The sequence below is a fragment of the Liolophura sinensis genome, chromosome 6, assembly GCF_032854445.1.
Source record: "Liolophura sinensis isolate JHLJ2023 chromosome 6, CUHK_Ljap_v2, whole genome shotgun sequence".
Lineage (NCBI taxonomy): Eukaryota > Metazoa > Mollusca > Polyplacophora > Chitonida > Chitonidae > Liolophura > Liolophura sinensis.
This window is the reverse complement of record NC_088300.1, coordinates 36,740,639-36,763,380: the sequence shown is the minus strand read 5'-3', so window position 1 is coordinate 36,763,380 and position 22,742 is coordinate 36,740,639. Positions and strand designations below refer to the sequence as shown.

At 37.7% G+C, this 22,742-nt stretch overlaps 1 protein-coding gene across 1 annotated transcript; it reads left to right on the top strand.

Moving 5' to 3' along the window:
• The first annotated feature begins 1,421 nt into the window (after window positions 1–1,421).
• Window positions 1,422–22,086, top strand: LOC135466178 (centromere protein F-like). Its single transcript, XM_064743560.1, is given in 18 exon segments — window positions 1,422–1,506; window positions 1,509–1,558; window positions 2,750–2,962; window positions 3,362–3,584; window positions 4,121–4,245; window positions 5,252–5,398; window positions 6,217–6,429; window positions 6,871–6,990; window positions 7,692–7,746; window positions 8,201–8,322; window positions 8,930–9,073; window positions 9,903–10,109; window positions 10,653–10,781; window positions 11,256–17,159; window positions 18,000–18,125; window positions 18,579–18,719; window positions 19,578–19,713; window positions 20,163–22,086. Coding segments are annotated over 18 exon segments (8,541 nt in total). The 3' UTR covers window positions 20,564–22,086.
• Window positions 22,087–22,742: the final 656 nt, after the last annotated feature.

Below are 22,742 nucleotides of genomic sequence, written 5' to 3'. Positions count from 1 at the left end.
GTTTACAAGGCTTAATTTTGAAGAATGCTGACAGAAAACAAACCTATTTATCTTCACTATGCAAGCTGGGTTCTAATAACCCATATCATTTTCACCCCAAGTCATTTCATGCCCATATGATAACCAATTGCATACACAGTCATATCCATGTGATTGCATACACAACAAGAAGATCACATTTATCACATGTACCCTCTTTCAAACTGGAAATAGTTTGTGAATATGCCTACGTAACACCTGACCATAATTAAGTAACCACCAACTGTTAGATCTTTAAACATTGCTACAATTGGTGTTTAATTTAATTGAACTAACATGGAGATGTATGAATGAGACGGTGACACATGTCTTCAAAATGTTTTCCACTTGCTGCATTTGTACATTTTACACTGTTTTAGTTGTTTAGTATATTCTCTGTTTGTTGTAAATGGAATTTCAAATTGGATGCAAGTTAAGTCTTTTGGAAGCTTTTAGCTGGAGTCTCATATTCAGTTAAGATGATGTACAACACACCATGTGGAGAGCATATTCTTATACATTTAATACTGGCTTTTGAAGAGATGTTTGTTTTGTTGTACAAATATTCCAAGAGGCTATACCAGAGATTTTTGCCAGAAAAGCAAGCAGCAAAAAAAAGTCCAGGCAATTTTTTATTAATCATTTTAGAGCAGCCCTAATATGTCACTTTTGCAAAATATCAGCTTGTTTGTACATGTGATACCATTCAAAATTGGTGGTACATAAAATTTATAAAACAGATCATATTACAACTTATTTAAACTTTAGAATCATTTTAACACTATACATATTACATTTAGAAGTCAATATGTAGTGGAAAGGTAATGAATTAAGCTATCCTTGGTAAATACAGATAATTAGATTTGATTACCCAGTATAGATGTTTTGCCCCAGGTAATGTGTATAGCCTCTTTTAAAAATTTGATTTAGATTTCCATCTCCCAAACCAAGTTATGGCCTTAATTACCTTGCCATTTAGTATTTTAAAGGCCAGCTTTGGATGCAATTAGTGAATGTCCCTTAGGCTCTTATTAATTTAAAAGTGCACTTGTATAAATGCACCAGATGTATCTATCTGTTATAATAAAATAGAATTAAAAGTTTATTTACTGAGTACATCATTATAAATACTGTCCTTGAACTTAATTTTTTTTTCTATTGCCATTTCATTTTTCCCCCCAAAAAGTTAAAGAAGAACAACAAACAATTCTTGATTGGATATAACACTGTATTTGGGCAATTGAAACTCAGACAATACAGGTATATGAAATTGTTTAACCGTTACATTTTTTTACTGTACATCAACTGTATATTCATTTTAATGGAATATATGAAATCTGATAACACATTTTACATATAAGTTCATGAGAAATTTTCATTTACATATATGTACAGCTGACAGGATGAGTTGGGCTGCGGATGAATGGAAGGATGGACTTCCTGCCCGTGCCTTACAGAAAATCAATCAGATTGAGACGCAGTTTGAGCGATTAAAAAAGAAAGAGATCAGAAACAGTTTCAGCTGGACAGTGTTGAACAGGTGGGTAAAGCATGGTGGAATCTCTTCATGCTTATGGAAGAGACAGACTGTGATATTCCAGAGAAACAAATTGTTTAGTGCTCTGACATATAAATGTGCACATACATTGTTCAAAGGTCGTGGTAGTAAACAAAAACATTTGTTTGCCACAAGAGCAACATGTAGGTGTTTTAGTAAGAATTACTGTATTTCAGTTATGTGTACAACGTGACACCGTCCAAGGCTAAGGGTGGAGGAAACTATCACTGTTGGACACTTGACCATCTGACAGACAGATGCAGCTAAATCATCAGGAGCTTTACTGTTAGCAGACTTCCAATTATCATCATGACTTGTAAACCAAAACTATGAGAATATCTGGATGTACATGTAGGCCATATGTATTCAGTTGATTTCATATTTCTTGTATTGATCAGGCACTTGCACAAACCTGGGCGACAGTATGGCAAACACAACTCAAAGGCATTTTACCACATTGTCACATCATTGTGGCTTGAGCTGTATCATACTGTAACACACAGCCAGGAGTGAAATGAAAATGAAGTCCTACTGACAGAATAACATTTTTGAGAAAAACAAAGAAATAGGTTCTCTCAGTGTAGACATACTCAGCTTTGTCTGCAGATTGTTCATGTAAAAAAGTTGTGCAGAGGAAAAACACCCTTTTGAACCCAAGGCGGCAAATGACAAGAAACGCAGTCTCAACTGATCTCTGTCATATGAATAAATGTCACATTCAAATTATGTACTTATATTCTTATTACTATTTGATATACGTTATTTTACACCCTCAGAGCTGTAAGTGGGAAGGTCTGCCAGCAACCTGCAGATGGTCGTGGATTTTCCCCGGGCTTTGCCCTCCCACTTTCCTCCCACTGTAATGCTGGCTGTCGTCGTATAAGTGAAATATTCTTGAGTACGGTGTAAAACACCAAACAAATAAATAAATAAATACATCCTCAGAGTTATGAAACTCTAAAATATGTTCAGTTTTAAAGTTGTACTTTATTTCTTAGAAGTTAAATACTCTCTTTGAGCAAGTGCTGTGAAGTACTACGAATACTAGATTTTGACTATATAGTATTCTGATCGACCCCTACAAAATGAAACTTCCGAATCCTTAGGTTCTGGTAAAATAATTACCAGATGAGAAAATGGTTAACTATACATAATCCACTTTATTATTCCTAGGCTTTTCAAAACCAGAAGAGAAAGCTTGAGGAAGAGAAAACCAATGTACAAAGTTTCAGACGTGAAATTCAGAGCCTAGAGGAAAACTGTCAAGAGTTGGAGAGGAAAAGAGAGAAGCTAGTAGCTGAACTACAGATTAAAGAGAAACATGTGTGTAACCTAGAGGGCCAGCTGTCCCATAGTAAACAGGCCCTGGAGGCAGAAACCAGCAAGGTAAAGTCATTACATTTGTGGAAAAGTAAATGTATCATTGCGTTATACCTGAATTAGTGTTGAAATTTATTATCTGATATTGAGGCCTCCTTGGCTAATCATGCTAATTTACTCTCTTGTTGTATATATAAAGGGGTCTGTCAGCAACTTGCGGATGGTTGTGGATTTCCTCTGGGCTCCACCCAGTTTCCTTCCACTATAGTTTAAGCCACCGTTGTATAAGTGAAATATTCTTGAGTATGGCATAAAACACCAATGAAATAAATATATAGAAAGGTATTAACCTGTGGAACGTGGTGGGCTTCCAGCTACACCATCATACATGTGAAATGTTCTTGAGTACAATCAAATAACTAAATAATATCTGAAATTACTGGAATTTTGTCTTTTCTTGTACAGGTCTTTCAGCTGAAATCGGAGTTGGAAAAAGCCCAATATGAACAAGTTGAAGCTGAAAAGAAAGTGGCAAAGGTTGAAACTGACAACAAGAAACTTCAGGAGCTCAGTGATCAACAAGCTGAACAACTTAGATCTCATGCCAGAAAAATTACTGCTTTGGAAGCTGAACTCAGAGGAAAAACAAGTGGTTCTAGTACTTCGGCTGGAAATGTGGTACAATCACGTAAGTATATGTACTGCCCTGTGCTGTTGTCTTTGTAACACAGGAGTACAATAAGCAGTGAAATGCGATTTGTGTCAAGCAATCTTCATAAAAAGATTTCCTTCTATCGTAACAGTAATAACTGTAGAATTTGCTCAATTTCACTTTACCACTATTTAAAGTAAAAGAAAGCTGAAATATGAAGTAATGTTCTTCATACAGACAACTGAAAACTGGGCATAAAAATACTTTCACTTATTTTTTCAGATTTTTTTAAGAGTGTAGAAAGGCATTCAAATATTTGAATACTGTGGTGGGCTTTATGAGCCATACTGAAGGTATCCAGTACCTGAAGTCATGTCACCTTTTTTACCTGATATTCACCAGAAAGAAGGAATTTTTGAGAACATTGTTTCAGTAATGTCCTTCACTAAAAAAATTTACAAGGAATGTGACTGACGAAGTTTTGTGAGAGTGCCTCCTGCTCTATAACATATGATATTGTGCATAACAATCTGTGTTAAATAAAATATATGATCACGTAACCTTTTTCACAGGGTCAGATAGTGCCATCAGTCAGAGTTCTGTCTCACAAGGTACAACAGAATGGATCACAGAAAAGATCAAGCTTCAGGCTGAAAATGAGAAACTCAACACTGAGCTGAAAAATCTGCAAGAAAAGGTAATAAGTGTTAGAGTGTATGAAATTTTACACATTAGGCCAAAAGTAAAATATTATATGTTTTATGTTATGCGACCGACCCATCAAAAAGGCCCGGACCGAAATTCTCTTTTCGTGCTTTCACATTATGCTGTAGTACTCGTAAAAATGTTTAACAAATGTTTACTTGTTGGGTGACATAATTTTGTTCTGAATTCATTGTTAAAGGAAGTTTGTGATCAAACTACAGCTGTTCTTCCCTTCTGCGAAAAAAAAAAACAAAAAAAAAAAAACGACCTACCTACCCTCTTTTGTTTTCAAGGGCTTGTAACATCAAACAAAAAATATTTTAATTTTGGCCTTAAACACTTTGTTGCTGTTGTGTTAGATTGTTGTATTATTTTTGAGTGGGGAGAGGATCATGGCTGAATGGTCACAGGCCTTTGTCTTTCAGTCTCAAAAGCACACAAGGTACAGGCTCAGTCTTGTGCCTTGGACAGGGAGTTTGTACATTGCCTACTCTCATTTTACTGCGAACCTTGGTAACAATAAGTGGTGGACGATGCTTGTTAAGACAGTGACCGTTCGTGCAGTCTAACTTTTGTTAAAGACCACTTATATTCCACCACTATGGTGTGGATCTTTGTATGCCAAACGTGGGAAAACTTATCAGGAACTTGCCAGGTTTGGTGGTTAACCCTTGGAAATCCAGATTCCTTCACCCATAAAACTGACTGCCATCATGTATGGCATTTAAGCCACTCTGAGAAAAATATTTGATGCATAGGTTATATGTGACTTAACAGTTTGCACCCCTAATTCTATTGGCAGTCATATAAATAAAAAATTTCTGTTTTAAACACCAGCCAGAAAATGAAAGAAAATCATAACAGAGGTCACATTTATGTATTATATGAATAGTCTGTTGTTAAAATAGCAAAATATGTTTGTGGGAACAGAACTATTTTTGTCATGTAATAATGAAATAAATCTTATCTTAAAAGAATATCTGGTGTGTCTCTTGTAGCTGGAAGATTTACAGAAACTCAGCAGCAGTGATCAACATGGAAGAAGTTTCCATGGTAACATCAGCCACACACCAGGTCAAAGGTCGGCTGATCACCTTGGGATTGGAACACCCAGTAGAAGTGGGCTGTCAAGCGTGGGACCTAATGTAGGTTATTGCGGACTTGAGTCATAGGCCTTACCAAAAATGAACATTGATATATTTGATATACTGGCATCAACCCTTGCTATAAAACCCAATGCCACGATTCAACTATGACTTCTTACCACTATCTACCATGCTCTTTTCTGGACACACTCCATTAAAATGTCTAGTTTTCCACTCAGTTTACTTCCAGTCACCCAAAGTTCTGGTGGGCACAAACCATGAATTTGGTTGTGGGTTCATTGCACTTGCTTTCTGAACTTGTTTACATGAATGGATGTCCAAATATGGCAATGAAATCAATTATTTTTTCCCCCATAAACACACTTCTGGAAGATGTTTTGACCTCTCAACTTGCCTAGCAGTGGGGGACAGTCTGGTAGTGGAAGAGCCAAAGAGTTCTGAATTGGTTTACTCTTCATTACAACTACATGTAGATGATAGCGTGGTAATGGCTTTATGCATATATGTATATTTGCATGTAAAAAAAAAGCATGAAAGAAAAAAAAATCCTGAGTGGTGTTGCAGCTGTAATCTTTTAAATGTGTCATCAAGTAATTTATGCATTTTGTAATGTAATTTCTGTGGTCATGTAAAAATTGCATTTCAAGTGACATTTTTTTTTTTTTCACAAGGAAAAGCTTCACATACAGGGATGTAAAAAGTCTTATCGTTTTGTACTTTTTCTGCATATTTAAGCCTTTTGCACTGTGTGCACCTCACAACCGAAACAGTACATATTTCGTTTTTTATTTGTTTATGTGGTATGTACATATTCTCACATAATGTGGATAGTTACGTGTGATATTTGATTTTCTCAGGTTTTTGACCTGGAACAAAAGTTGAAGAAGCTGCAGCAAGAGCTACAGTGTCAGCGTTACAATGCTGAGGCAGCCAAGACTGCCGTGGAGCAAAAGGCCAAGAAAAGGGAGATGGAACTGAAGGAGGAAGTGCATCAGCAAGCTGAGGTTCTGAGGAAGCTAGAGAAAGAGTTGAATGATAGCAAGAACAGGATGCAACAGGAAATCAACCAGGTACAATTTCTGGACATGGCTGGCTGGCATGACTGTCTCACATTACGGTTGCAAAGGGCCATACATGTACTATTCCTTATGGTTTATGAGGGACCTTGAAATGTCTGGAAATTAAAAGTAAATTTTCACACTTTAAAAAGCCTGAAAATCAGGAATGATAGTATCTTATTGCACCTTGGGGAAATGCAGGTTTAGGTCTCTAGGTTATCACTGGTTTTCATAAGCTACATTGTACCTGTCTTACAGTTTGATGCAATCTCAGCATGTCCGTAAAGTACATGCGCAGTTAGAAAGTGCATTTTTATTGCTGTGAAAAAATATGATCATGGTAAGGTCCATGTTACAAGGTTGTTGCAGTTAGGTACTAATTTCACATCTAAAAATATATGTACACATTGTGATAGTAATGATTAATCAAGAACTGTGTTTGGATGTTGGCAGGCTAAAAATGAGACCAACAGGTTGGAAGGTCAGCTGCAGAAATTAGAGCAGAGTAAATGTAGACTTGAGCAGGAGTTACATGATCAACAGCAGGCCTATAACCATACAGAGAAAGACAAGGTAAGTTTAGGACTCTACTACCTTAGCACATACTGCTGGATGCTCTAGAACAGATACAATGCCTATAACCTGAGAGAGATAAGTCAAGTGTAATGGACACTGAGGCTGCAAGGTGGCGTCAGCAGTTATTCTGGAAGCTCTCCAAAGCTGACTCAACAACGGTGTAAGCACAGTGAGGACGTATGCCCCTTATTGTGAAAATGGTTTGACAGTTGTATACATTGAACATACTAACCCATGATTTAACACAGCAGCTGGTGACTTTCTACCAGATCATACCTGGTGAAGTACATGTGGGAAACGTGGCTTTTCCACGAACACTCACTAAGCAATATAATCATGAAAATGCTGATTAGCCCCATATAGTTCTGCAATATTAAAGCAATTACGAGAAGAAAATCATTGAAACCACAAAACACAAAGTTGGTGGACTATGCTGTATTACAAGCATAATAAAATTCTGAAATTTAAAATCATATATGAAAGACTTTTGCTATTATATGTTGAACTGATTAAGAGCTGGGCATGAGAGTTGATAATTTTTATGAAATGTGTGTTCAGTTTGTATATGTATTGTTTAGCAGGAAAGTACATGTTATCCATGATAAAATTTCCAGTTGTCAGTTATCATCTATGAGTTCTTTGTGTTAGATTTTCTATGATGTATCTCATATTTTTGCGTTTTCTTTGTTTAATTTAAGGTTTGTAATAACAAACCTGTGCAGAAATCAGCTGAAGTGGTGAAAACAATTCCAAGTAAGTTGAAATTGATGTGACAGAATTTTGTTAATCAACATGCATTCAGTATATACATGTAGCTTATTAAGTTAAAGATCTATGGGCATTTTTTGATATGAAAATATTTGTTCTAAACTTGCTAGAGCACATTTATGCTGTATCTTTCTGTGAAATATAAGTATTAGAAACAAAGTGCAAGGGCAGGAGAATTCTAAGAGAACAGTTCTGTGTTCACAATACGTTTGGGACACAAATTGCCAAAAATCCATTGGCTCAACTATAGGTCCTTGTTATAATGTACCAACCTTTACTCCATTATTGGGAAAGGTGTGGTGAAATAACATTGCTATGTAGCCTTGGTCATCACATGACATCACTATGATGTGTTTAATGCATGTCATTTGTAAAGTTAGCATGTGAAAGTGGTTTGTCTTCAAATTATTAACACGGGCATATTTTTTAAATATTTTAGCTCCACAGAAGGTTACAGACTCTAGTTCATCAGACAGAGTGCAGGAGCTGGAAACCGAGAAAGAAAAACTACTCATACAGATTCAGGAGTTACAAGGCCAATTGGAAACGGTGAAACAGAAGGTTTGTGGGTCATATTGTAATACTATCACTTACATTAGAACTGTACAAAAGTTTGAATTTTTTGTCATCAGGGACTGCCTTGAATTGTGGCAGCATAAATTGCATTTTATATTTGTTTGTAGTTAATGTCCCACCAGTAAAATATTGGAATTCTGCACCTATGGTGACTATTCTAATTCCTCAGCCCTTTTTGCATATGAAAGAGCAACTTTCAGTGCAGTTTATAAACATTTATAATTAGATTTTGGAGACAAAACTACATTGGTTGGATGGGGCAAGGTTGAAGAATTACAGTAAGTTACCTCATAAAAACTGTCAGCTGTTGAATGAAGTATTCAGCTCCAGCTGGTCATTAGATAACATTATGAAAACTTAGGTACTGTTAGGTATACAATTTTCTCCCTGTGTGATGGCCAATATCTGTAACCTCATCAAGATGTGCCATGAATGTTGCTGTGAAATATTTAATTAGGGGGTTGTCAGTTTTGCTGGAAATTTGACAGAGAAACTTGCGGAATTGTAATTTGCAAATGGCACTCACTGGCAAGACCTGCCTTCTGCAGTTTTGTTTATATGATATTTATTTTGTGTCACTGATGTGTTGCAGGCATCTGATGACCTGGAAAAATCAAAGAATGACATATCAAACCTTGAAATGCAGCGAGCGCATATGAGTGGTCAGATACAGAATGATGCTGTCCAATCAAAAGAGAGATCAAAGGCCTCTGAACAGCTTCAAGAAACCAATAATGTAAGTATGCTGTTATTTATGAGAGCCAAATGGTAATGTTCATTTTCATGTTCTCCTTTACTTCACAAATTGAACATGTTGATAACCTGTAGAGGAATGCAGTGGGGAGAAGGATGTTAACATGTAAATGGTTAGATTTACTAATCAGTGAACATTATGATTGCCAAGGGCTGGTTTTACAAATGTGAAGTGGAGCCTTGTTTGTCTTGAATTCATCATAGAGGTTACGCTGTTCAAGAGCAAGTAATGACTGCTTTGTAATGATAATATTAATAAATATGAAATATTACGTGATGTTTCATCATCTGTGACAATTGTGATTTGCATCTTCTGCCACAAGTTACACTTGCTTCACGATAACAGGACCCTAGATATTACCTGGTGTTTCATCACCTCTGACAGTTGTGATTTGCATCTTCTGCCACAAGTTACACCTGCTTCACGATAACAGGACCCTAGATATTACCTGGTGTTTCATCATCTGTGACAGTTGTGATTTTCATCTTCTGCCTCAAGTTACACCTGCTTCACGATAACAGGACCCTAGATATTACCTGGTGTTTCATCATCTGTGACAGTTGTGATTTGCATATTCTGCCACAAGTTACACCTGCTTCACGATAACAGGACCCTAAATATTACCTGATGTTTCATCATCTGTGACAGTTGTGATTTGCATGTTCTGCCACAAGTTACACCTGCTTCACAATAACAGGACCCTAGATGTTACCTGGTGTTTCCTCATCTGTGACAGTTGTGATTTGCATCTTCTCCTGTGATGATCATAGCTGGTTTATGTAAATTCATAAGAATTGTATCATCATTCCAGAATCTTCAGGAAAAACTGAAGAAGCTACAGCAGGAGCTGCAGTGCCAGAGATACAATGCTGAGGCTGCAAAGACAGCGGTTGAACAGAAGGCAAAAGCCAAGGAGAATGAATACAAACTAGAGATCTCCCAACAGGCTGACACTCTCAGGGTGCTGGAGAAGGAGTTGAATGACACCAGGAATAAACTACAGCAAGAAGTCAAACAGGTATGTCCAGTCATTTATAGGTTGGTGGCAAACAATAACTTTAATGGAACCTGTGTATGGGAGGTTCTTTGTCTTTATGTTTTTTCAAAACCCATTATTCAGTCTTCCCATATCATATATGAATGTCACAAATGAATGAGCTGTGTATTATGGTGTATTTTTGCAGTGTAATTTGACAGTGTTATTGAACTCTTACTATTGATTGTATAATGTTAAGGAATTTTAACCTGAACAAAAGTTAGCTCCTTACTTCACCATTTGCAAACATTGGGAACTTGTTTCTATATGAAATGATATCACATTGGTGGATTACAACTTAGCAAAGTAAGTGAATGAACAGAATGAAATAAGTATTAACTACATGTATTCAGAACCTGCATCTGATTTATTTGATGGTTGTTTAATGCTGTACATGTACTCCCGTACAAGAATAAAACATGGGCCTGATCGGGCCTCCTGACAAACCTGCTTACCTCAGGATCCAGCCTCAAAAGCTGGAGTAATAAACATGTGAAAATGATTTGTCCAAATATGTGGTTACAGGCTCAGGGGGAAGCAGACAGACTGAAAAATCAGGTGGAAAAGCTAGAACATGACAAGATGAGGATGGAGAAGGAGAAAGCTCAACACCAACATATGATTGATAAAGCAGAGCAGTCTGAAAGAGAAAAGGTACTGTTTCCTTATGGGGAGTATAACGGTTAGCAAATGTATTGCTAAATAAGTGTACGACAGTATTAATCATTTATAGGTTTAATCCATTCATAAATTTTGTTTTTCAGATATAATGCATGTGATTGGATATAAATGATATGTTATGCCAAGAGGTGGTCTCTGTGATCCACCATAAAAAAATTATTTTCAGAAACACATGAAAATCCACAAATGACATCTTTGTTTTCAGATAAGAAATGAATCAAGCTTAACAAAAAACTCTTGTTAAGGTTGCCCTATAAGGTGAATGAATCAGTTTTAATCAAGTAAAATGAGTCACTTGAAAAATGCTAAACTTTAGGTGAAATGCAGTATTTTTCTCCTTACAGAATAGTATACATGTAGAAGTAAAGCTTTAAGATTCTTCTAGATTTCTTTTAGTGTGTCTTTTAAATATGTTTTGTATGTTTTGGTTTTGTTTTCCACCATTAGTCTGCTGCATTACTCAGTGTTGAGGAGAAAAACAAACAGCTTAAAGTCATGGAGAGTAAAATAAGCCAAACTCAACAGGAGCTGGCAAGTAAAGAGAACCTAATACAGAAACTTCAGCAGGAGATGAAAGATGTGAGAAAGTCAGCCAGTGATACAGAGAGACACTGTCGAGAGGAAACTCGACGAATTCAGTCTGAACTAAGCTGCTTAGGCTCTGAATTGGAACAGCACAAGAGAGAAAGCAAACAGGCTGAAGAGAGGGTAGCTACCTTGAAAAACCAGCTGGAACAGACCAATGGCATCATCCAAGACAAAAGCCACCAGTTAGACCTGTCACAGAAACAAGTCAATGACTTGAAAAATGAACTCCAAAAGGCTTCCTCAGGGCAAGACACAAAGATGAAAGAGGCTGCTTCAGAGATGGAAAAGATGCAGAAACAACTGGAAAGAGCGCTCGCAGAAAAGGATGCCCATCTACAGTCCAGGGTTGAGGAGGTGGAGAAATTGAAGCAAGAGCTGGAAGTTTCCAAAGAAGAAAAGAACAATGCAGTAATTGTGAAGAATTTCTTGTTTAAAGAGAAAATGGAACTACAAGTGAAGTTGGGAAGCAAGGAAGAAGAGAAAAGCAAACTGAGTTCAGAGATGGAAGAGATCAGAGAGAAATTAACATCCGAAATGCAGAAGACAACAAGTAATGCAGAAAATTTCAAAGCAGCTAAACAACAGTTGGTTCAAACAAACAAAGACTTAATCCAGAGTGTTGAAGCACTGCGTGGAGAAAAATCTAAGTGGGATAAGAATTTGAGCGACGCGTCACTGGAAAAGAAGTCTTTGGAGGAAAAGCTTGCCAAATCAGAGGCTTTACTTCAAAATGTCAAATCTGAAAACAGGAGTCTTGAAGAAAAGATCAGTGAATTAACATGCCTTACAGAGAAACAAAGTAAAGAAATCTTGGCTAGCAAAGAAAAGGAAAATGATTTGGATAACAAGATGATCACTTTACAGCTGGAGAACCAGTCATCAGTGGAGCAGATCAGTTGTCTTCAACAAACTGTGACAGCCCTTCAAGCTGAAAACAACAAACTTGAAGATGCTGTTCGCGAGATGAGTAAGGCTGTTGAAAGTGGAGAAGAAAAGTTGTTGAAAGTGATGGAGAGTGAAAATAAGCTAAAGAAAGAATTTGAGGTGAACTTTGCAAACCTTCATGCATTTCAAAAGGCGAAAGACGAGGCTATTAGAGAGAAGAACGAGGGTAATGAGATGATCAAGAAACTGACAACTGAACGTGAAAGCCTAGAAAAGTCTTTGAAAGAGTCTGAGGAAAATGTAAGTGGTTTGGAAAAAGTAGTTGAAGAGCAAAATTGTCTTCTTGAAACCAAAGCTAAGGATCTTGAGAAGATTGACCAACAGAATGTCTGTCTCGGTAAACAGCTTGAAGACAAAGACTCTCAAGCTGCGACAGAAAGAGAAGACTTAGAAAGAAGGCTGAGTGAAGCACAAATGCAGAATGTCAAAGGGGAAGACATGCTGAATGCACAGAGATGTGAAATAAGCAACCTTGAGAGTGAAATCAAGGCACTGAAAGACATGCAGAATCAGATTCTAACCAAGCTGGACATGCTTCAGATGGACCTTGATGATAAAGACGATATGGTTGCATCATTGCAAGAACATGTGCAAAATATGGAGCAGACAAATGCTTCCACACAAAAAAGCTGTGAAGATAAGGATATTGAGTTGGCAGATAAAGACAAGTACATCAAAGAGCTTCTGAGCCAGACGGAAAACCTTAAAAAAAAGAATGAAGATTGCCAGGAAGAAATCAACAATCAGAAACAACAGCTGGAAAACAAAGCCGTAACACTGGCAGAGAAAGAGGATCAAATAAGCACCATGACCTCGGATTTTGTTTCTCTGAAGTCATCTGAAGATAAACTACCTGAAACTCTTTCAGAACTTGAGGAGAAGAAGAGAGCACTTGAGGAATCCTCCAGCCAAATTACTGAGCTCAAACAAAGTCTTGATAACATGACCAGAAAACTGATAGCCAAGGATGCGGAGGTTGTGAAACTGGAGAATAGTGTGTCTAACCTGGGCGAGGCATTAACTGAGAAGTGTACAGTTGTAACTGAGCAGGAAAACATCATTGCTGAACTTAGGGAAAGAGTTCAAGTACTAGTGGAAAAAGTAGAACAACTGAACTCCCTTCTAAAAAACGTTAAAGCTGAACATCTGTCCATTGAAATGACAACAGATAAAAAGTTGAGGAATTTAGATGTGCTGCTCCAGTATAAGAAGGAAGTCCTCAGCCATAAGATAAGTGAACTCCAAAATCTTCATCAAATCAACTCGGATTTGCGCAAACAAATTCAGTCACAAAGCAATCTACTGGAAGCAAGTAGAACAGAGTATCAGTCATTGGTGGATGTCTTGGATTCTAAAGACCAAAAGATCTTGTCACTGGAAAATGAAATCACTTACATTGAAACCTCCAAAACACAGCTCATGCAGCATATGACTATGTTAGAAACGGAAAAAGATACATTGGTCAGCAGCCAAGGCAAAATGGCCTCAAAACAAGATGAAATGGCATCACTGTTTGATGATCAGGTTAAAGAGCTTGAACTCTTAAAGTGTAAAATTGATGTTGAAAGTGTTGAAAAGTCCTCACTAAGTCAGGAGTTGGCCACTGTCCAGCAAAAACATCATGACATGACCCTGGGCTACCAAGCCCTGCAGAAAGAGCTGTGTGATGTCAGAAAAATCTTAGAAGATACCAAGGAAGAGAACTCTACATTATCCACAACTCTAACTTCCAAAAACATAGACTTTAAGGCTATCAATGCAGAAAGAGATCAACTTGTTAAGGCTTTGGAAAACAGAGAAGCTGAGGTTCGTGATCTGCAAATGCTTTGTGATGCCAAAACTTCCGATATTAAAGATCTGAATAGCCAACTAGCTGAACAGGACTCTGTCTGTAGACAAAAAATACAGGCTCATGCAGATGTGATTTTTAAGGGCACAGGTGAAAAAGAAGGATTGAAAGAGGAACTGGAAAGACTTAAGTGTGACCTTATGTCTAAAGCGTCAGAGCTTAATCTGACAAAAGAAGAAACTGAATGTCTAAGGCAGTCCTTCGATGCGGAGAAGGAAAGCTATAAAACACAAATTGAAAACTTGAAAACCCAGAACATCGCTTTACAGCAGTCTGTCTTTGATGAACAGCTTAAAATTTCAGAACTAACATTGTCATTGTCAAGTACAGAAAGTGAACTGAAGGAAATGTTGGCTAAAGAAAAAGAGGTTACATCTGGTTTAGAGGCTAAACTTACCACACTCGAGGAAAGGGCTAAGAAAGATAATACATATTTGCGTAGTCAGGTGGAGGAAAAAGACAAGCACAACTCAGAGTTAAAAGAAGAACTTGATGATCTTCACACTCAGTTGCGTCAGTTGAGGAATCTTGAAAGTGCTGAAGAGAAGGTTGGATACTTGAACACTCGTCTGGAAGAACAAAGAGAGTCATTTGATGAAAAGATAGCTGAAATGAAAAAGCAGAAGTTCTTCCTAGAACAAACAGTGACGTCTCTGGAAGCCAGTCTTAAAGACAAAGAAGACAGGATGAGAGAGGAGGAGGAAAAATGTGAGCAGTATATACATGACTTGGATGAAGCTTACGAAAAAGTTGATAATCTAGAGCAATTGTTGGCAGAGCAGACAGAAACATTGGCATCTCAGGTGAAGGTAGCAAATGAGGTACAGGGAGAACTTCAGGAGAACTACCAACAAATCCAAGACAGCTTGGAACTGAAACAGAAAAAGTTTGCTGAGCTGGAAGCTAAGTGTTTGGAGCAAAGGGAGAAGTGCACCAATACAGAAAAGCTGCGTGACATGGAAGAGCAGTTGAAAGAAGCTTTGGAGGGTTGGGACATTTCCAAACATCAGGTGAGTGTTCTAGAAAAGGAGAAGGAACACTTGCTGCATGAATGCAGTGTGAAGGAAGCTAAACTCACCAAAATGTGTGAAACTGTTGTTGACTTAGAAGCTAAGAATGCAGAGTTTGCTTCAGAGATCTCAGCAACCCATAATGTGCTGAAAGCAACTCAGGCTACTTCCCAGGATATTCAGGAGCACATGGACATCATTACTGAAAACAAACAAAGTCTGAATGAAAAGCTGCAGTCCATAGAAGCTGAGAAAGATGAGCTTGAACTCAAGTTAAAGATATCTGCATCAGAAAATAATCAACTTCAGAAAGACCTGGCAAAACTCCAAGAAACAAACAACAAACAGTTAGAAGAGCTAGGATCAGAACTTGGGACAAAAAGTTTCAAGCTTCAGCAAATTTCAGACCAGTTACAGAAACTGGAAGAAGTAGTCACGGAAACTAAAACGGAAATGCAGAAACTGCAGGCTGACAAAGCACTGCTCGAAGTAGAAAATAAACAGTTGAAGGAAAAGGCGTATGAACTAGAGGAGGCAGTTTCTGATCTGACAACATGTCAATCCATGTCAGGTAGTGAGATGAAAAATATTCAATCCAGTCTAGATCTTGCCAAGCAAAAGCAGACTGATTTAGTTAAAGACCGTGAGACTTGCTCTACTGACCTTGATATGGCTGTTTTGGAAAAGGTTGAACTTGAAGAGCAAGCCAAAACTCTGCAAGACAATGTTATGTCTTTGAGAAGTAAGCTGAATTCATGCATGCAAGAAAAGGATGTGATGTTAACCGAAAAGGCTTGCTTAGAGGCCGATCTATGCAGCTCTAATGCTACAGTGGACACTTTGAAATTAAATGTACAAGACCTAAGAGAAGAGCTCAGTGCTTTAAGTGTGGAAAAGCTTGACTTGACAGATAAACTCACCAGGAGTGAAGAGATTGTTAAAGCTATTACAGCTGAAAAATTAAAGACAAATGAAGACTTCGAGAAGCTGAAATCCAAACTTGCTGACACTGAAGACATGCTTAAAGATGTTCAGAGTTCAGCTCAGCAGCTTCAGGAGCAGAAGGAAGAGCTGGAGATGATGGAAGCTGAAACTAGAGAGGCTGGGAGAAATTTACAGGAACAGGTGGATGTGCTTCAGAGGGAAAAAGCTGCCCTAGAAGTAGATGTCCTCAGCCTGGAGAACAAAATGAAGGCTAAAACAGGAGAAATGGAGGAATTAATGGGCAGGATATCATCATTTGAGTGCATCATATCACAGCAAGACCAGGAGAAGATTGCAACAGAGGCTACAACAGATGCCGAGATTGCCAAGCTGCAGCTAGAGAAAACTGAGCTGGGTGAGCGATTAGATTCACTGTCGGGGGAACTGTGTGAGTTACAAGAAAGCTGTAAGGTTTCTAATCTGAAAGAGGAGGAACTTAAAAATGAACTTTCTGTAAAAGCACTGGAGAGTTCTACATTGGGAGATAAAGTCAAAGTACTGGAAGCCCAGGCTTTAGAGCTGGACTCACAGTGGAGCAGTACACAGTCAGAATTGTCCCGTTTGAAGGAAGAAAATAAACAGTTCCAGGTACAAGTCAATGCCCAGGAGCATGATAAGCGTGAACTACTCAACCAGTTCCTGAGTCTAGAGGATGCGAAAGCCTCCCTAGAAAGACTAAATTCTGGTCTGGAACTAAACCTTCTATCCAAAGTCAAAGAGGAGGAGGTAAACCAACTGCAGATGCACAGCTTAACACTGAAACTGCAAAGGCTTGAGTCTTCAGTGGGTGATGACAAGTCCCAGATTGAGAGTTTGCAGGTGGAGGCAGAGAAACTAAGGACGGAGTATGCAATCGCTAGTAAGACATGTGAGGCGCTGAGGAGGGAGTTAGAGAAGACTGACACAGTGAGAGGTGACCTATTAACTGCCAAGCAGGCTTTGATGGCAGCAGAGACAGAACAAGACCAGCTGAAGGTGAGACAGTTTTTTTTTTGTGTTTTTTTTTTGTTTTGTTTTTTTTCCCATGTCAATGAAAAAAGAACACGAATCAATATAAAGCACCAATTCGCAATAGCTGCAACATCTTTTGTATAGGATTTTATGTCATCTTACACACCAGCCCCTCACTGAGTGAATGGCCCTTGTTAAAAGGTATGATGTAAATGATATAAAAAAACCAAAGGACAGGCTCTTAGAGCTGCATAGTCACCAGTAAAAAGAAAGATGGTGTTTCAACCTGTATTTGAACATAGCACAGCATCACTAAAGAGCAAGATCTGGTTTTACCCATCCACGAACGGGACAGTCGACATATAAGAGTGAAAAATTGCCCAGTATTGTGTTTAACACCTGTCATATTGAAGGGGAAAAAAAGCACTAAAATGTAGTATATGTCAGACTGAATACTGTCCGCGAAAATAGTTCAGTTTGATTTTTCCATAATGGTTTTATACTCTTTTGACATGAGACTCACGATGACGTCGACGACTCTGAGAGTGACCCACGATGACATCACATCAATATTTTTTGCTTGAAATAGTTCATTTCACTATGAATGCACCCATAGGTCTATATGTGCTGTATATGCATTTTGATGAAATCTAGTAGGTTATTAGTGTCAAGTGGCAAATACATGATGTGATGTCATTGGTCCGAGAGAAGGCCACAGATTTTAATGCTGAGCTTAATTTATTCTGATGATTAAACTTCACAAGGTGTTCAAGGAAAAAGAGCAAAAGAAATTACAAGTAACTTACTGTTATGTTTCAAATGTATTTTAACCTGTACAACATGGTTTGTGTTGTTTTCATTTAGGCTACAGTGGCCCATCTAGAGAACAAGTGCCAAACCCTGCAGACATCAGTAGATGAGTCAAACGTGGCTGTGGAGAAGCTGAAAAATCAACTTGAATCCGACGAATCCGTAAAATCTGAAAGCAAGGTACTTCATGGTGATCAAATATGTAATCCTAATACCAGGATACAGTTGTTTACAGGTGCAAAGAATGAGGGGAAACGCTCAAGCTCAAAACAATAATGAACAGATAAAATATTTTCGCGTATAAATACACTGATCACTTTGTTTTTAGTTTTAATGCCTTATTTGGGAGTGTGTTTTGAGTGGTTAAGATGCTTATGCAGTCTTCCACCAGTATGGTGTGCATATATGTATATCATACATGGCAAAGTTTGTTGGTAACTTGCCAAAGGTCAGTGGTTTATTATCTAAAGTGGTCTGCTTTCCTGCAACCATCATGAATACTCACATCCATCAAATAAGTGAGAGTTTCTTGATTATGGTTTTAAACAACCATCAAATACCAATTCATACCAAATTTTGTCAGTCGGCATTGCCAAATGTTGATGATAATATACGTATGAATGTGATTGACAGGTGAGGGAGGAGCTAAGGAGACTGCGCCAGGACAGGGAGTGCTACGAGGGAAAGCTGAAGCTTGCCATGAATAATGCACGCCAGCTGGAGAACAAAGTATCCAATCTGCAGTTAGAGATCCTCAAACTTGAGGAGGAGAAGGTGAGACAGTCTTTTACTTACATGCATCTCTACATACAATATCTAATATGGAAAGCTGAATTTATTAATTATGTGTAAGTGAAATGACAGGATTTCCTTCACCTGTTCACTGATAAACGTGTTTTTTTCACATGTTAGATATCACTTTTGTTATTACATTTTGATACTTCACACCCAGACGCCATGACATCAAGAATGAGACATTTTGTCTTACGAGGTTCCAATCCGAGCTCAGTGGGATGATGTCATAATACAAATTCAGTCAACATTAATGTTGCTTCGTCATGCAGTAAGACCGAGAGTCATACAAGACTTCATGTATGATGGCATGGTTATATACTAGTCCATGAAGGCCAACAGCTAAAAACATTCAACATAAAAATGTTCAAATGCACAAAATCATCATAGAATATTGTACAGTGAAGCTTGAATACTGTAAATATAGCTCTAGTGAAAGGTGAAAATTATAACCCATTTGATGCGAATCTATACATTAACAAATAGGAGGAATGCCCACACTGTGATGGGAAACAAACTGAGGTTCAGATAGGTTTGCAGTGACTCTTTTATTCTTTTATCATGAACATGTAACTTACATGACCTGACCAGCAATAACATATGCATATTATAATCTGGCAAGGAGATGTCAGTGATGTGGAAACATTTCAAGATTCTGGCTGTGAAAAATGAAAAGAAGGTTTGGTTTGGCCATGCCATGGATATTACATGTTGTACTTTATACTGTTGGATTGGTGAATGGTTTGAACCCCTCATTCCTTCTGTTCACATAAATCTGATGAACAGTCCAAATACATGTATGCTTCTACTCTGTCTTACTCCGATTGTATTGTGTTCTAGACTGATGTGAAGAGCCAGTTAAAAAGTAAGGAAGAGGAAGCTACAGACAGTGTGGAGAAGTGTTGTGATTTGGAGATGAGATTGAGGACAGCAGAGAAGGAGAAGGAAAGGCTGACTGCCAGAGTTAACCTGCTGGGTAAGTGTCAGGAGGTTGACATGGACACACAAAGCATTCATGATATTATACACATTTATGTATGTGTAATATTACATTTCCAAGGTTGTTAAGAGCTGATTTGGTGAAACTGTGAAGACACTCATCCATATGCGTGTACAACTTGGGTGCCGGTTTATACAAGTAAAGGATAAAACTTCATTGAACTATAAAACAAATTTATCTTAAAATTAATTAAAAAGTACCTGAAATTTTTGTCATAAAGTACAATTTAAGTCACAGTTTATCAATGAAATATACATGTATTAAGCATGTAGAAATGATAATAATAATTAATTAATACATTATGCATACAGTATCTATATTCTGATTTTTCGTGTGTGAACAGGAAAGTATCACCACCTCAGTGTTGTCTTTGCTATTATTTTAGCAGCATGCCACTAATCAATAGTCCTCTTTCTGTTTTATAGCGAATATGGTGAAGGAGGCACGAGTGGTGCCGTCAAAGCCTGTTACAGTCAAGCGAGAAGCCGTCCAGGATACTTCACAGAAACTGACTGGTTCCACAGACCAGCTGGGCAAAAAGAGGCCACAGGCAGATAGTGTGCAAGGTGACGTCCAGGTTAAAACTGAGAATGTGGGCGAGTCTGTACAATCCCCATGTATTGAGAGCACATCACACAAGCCGTGCAAAAGTCCAAAGCTGTCTGGTCTGAAATATGTTACAAATAACAGTGACAAGTCCCCAGCCCAAGCTGTATCCCCCCATCCCAAGTCTAGGCTCTCTCGCAAAAGGAGCAGTCTGGGCACCTCGGGGAAACCAAAACCTCCCCCACAGCAGGACAAAGACGCTGACTGTAAAGTGCAGTAGTGACATGTGCCTAGTACTTCATGCTTCATGCTTTCATTGTGTCATCTAACAGTATAATCCCTTTCTCTGATCATTGACAAGATAAATCTGACTTCAACATCATGTCATCCACTCAAGACATGGCTTTGTTGATTTTTCTAATCAGGTTACTTGATTTTTGTGTTACATTATTTTTATATTTTATGTTACATACATTATTTTGTATATTTTATGTTACATCGTGTTTGGTTGTACATATTCATTTAATTATGGTAATCTTTGATTAATGGTTTTCTGATTGTCTTTGAAAGTTTTTTTGAATTGGTTTTAAAAGGTTTTTAAAGTGGTTACTAAGCCTAAGGATGGAGCCTTATATAATTAATAATGAATGATTAGGTGGTGTTGGTTGATTGACCAGCTAGTGTTCACCAAATCATGCTGTAACACATTTGCTTTAGGTCCTTTCTAAAACTGGTCTAGTGTTGCAAGTGTATTAATTTATTTCGCTTTTGAAATATGCCTGTTATATCATATGACAGTGTGTACTCTATCAACAGACTTTAAAGTATATTTGTTATTTTTAGTCTGGTAAAGTGTTTTCAATCATGTTGTAAAGTAATTTATGGTTTAATAACCATGTCATCAAGTTGTATAGGTTATCGTCTTCTTTTTTTTTATTTGTTTATTTTCTTTTTGTTTAATTGTATATGTTTTTTATACATTTTTTATGCTTGATTTTAAAGATAATTCTGTTACATTTTCCTCGGGGAATAATTTTCTGATCAGCTAAGGTTTAATGTCCTTACATCACAGAGTTTCTTGTTCTAGTAGATGCAAGATGTTTTAATTTACTGCCTTACAGGTTAAGGTTTCTGCAGTAAGAGGTGCAGATTTTCCTGTTTTTTCTTTAGTTTTTTTTTAATTCATTGCATCACATCTGTTACATGCACTTTTTGGTTATGTCTTTTGTGTAATTACAAATGTCTATATATTCCACTCATTACTATATACAGCACACAGGTAGCAATTAGTTTGTCTGCTATATTTATACCTATCCAGTTGTCCATATACACGACATTTTAAACAAACAGTCTCAGCAGAGGAAGGTTTAGGGCAAGTAAAATAAGTTAAGATTTCACTGGGAACAGGGCATGGTCATTTGAGCAGTGTGGACTCAGTAATTGCATACTGATATTAGGAAACATGGCGCTGTGTGACGCTCTCATCACACCGGAGATATGTACCCCGACCCTATTACAGCTGAGAATATATCACATATTACAGCAAGGATTTGTAACCCAATCATGTTACAGCTGAGAATATAGTATCGCATATTATAATTTTTTTTTCTGAAATTGTACCTTATCATACTTCCTTCCATTCCTTACGCATCACTTAAAGTATTGCTGTATTTATGGAAGAACCTATTTTGTTACTTTTATTTCGACTTTAGTGGGCCTCATGTCCTTTTTCAAGGTATCTTCCACAAACGCACTATAAACTTATTGATATGGAGCAGAATCTCAAAAAAATGACCTAGAATAACCTGTCGTAAAAAAAAAATATATATATATATATAAGTGGTAACATTTTCAAAAGAAAACTTCAGGAACATATTGTGGACAGTTTTGCAATGGCCTTTCTTTTGAAGGACACTTTTCTTGTAAGAATACTTAATTTGGTTTTTGGAAACTTTTCATAGTCGGTCCCTGTGGTTTATCTACTCTGTCATTCTTTGTATGTCATTCGTCCCTGTCACATATGCCTTGATTTCAGACTCTAACTTTCATTCCAACATGTCTTCTGTGAAATTCTCATAAACACATCCATTTGTAAATATGTACAAATACACCATTAGTTAAAACGCAAACAATCCATTGATTTATTTGTTGATTTCCACATTGATATTGCCTTATTCACGTCCAAAACTATGGTGTTTGCTTAGCGTTGAACGCTGCGTTAAGCGTTATTTCATTTTTGTAGTAGGGACCTGCGTGGCTCAGTTGGTTAGCGCGCTAGCGCAGCGTAATGACCTAGAAGCCTCTCACCAATGCGGTCGCCGTGAGTTCAAGTCCAGCTCATGCTGGCTTCCTCTCCGGCTGTACGTGGGAAGGTCCCTCAGCAACCTGCGGATGGCCGTGGGTTTCCCCCGGGCTCTGCCCGGTTTCCTCCCACCATAATGCTGGCCGCCGTCGTATAA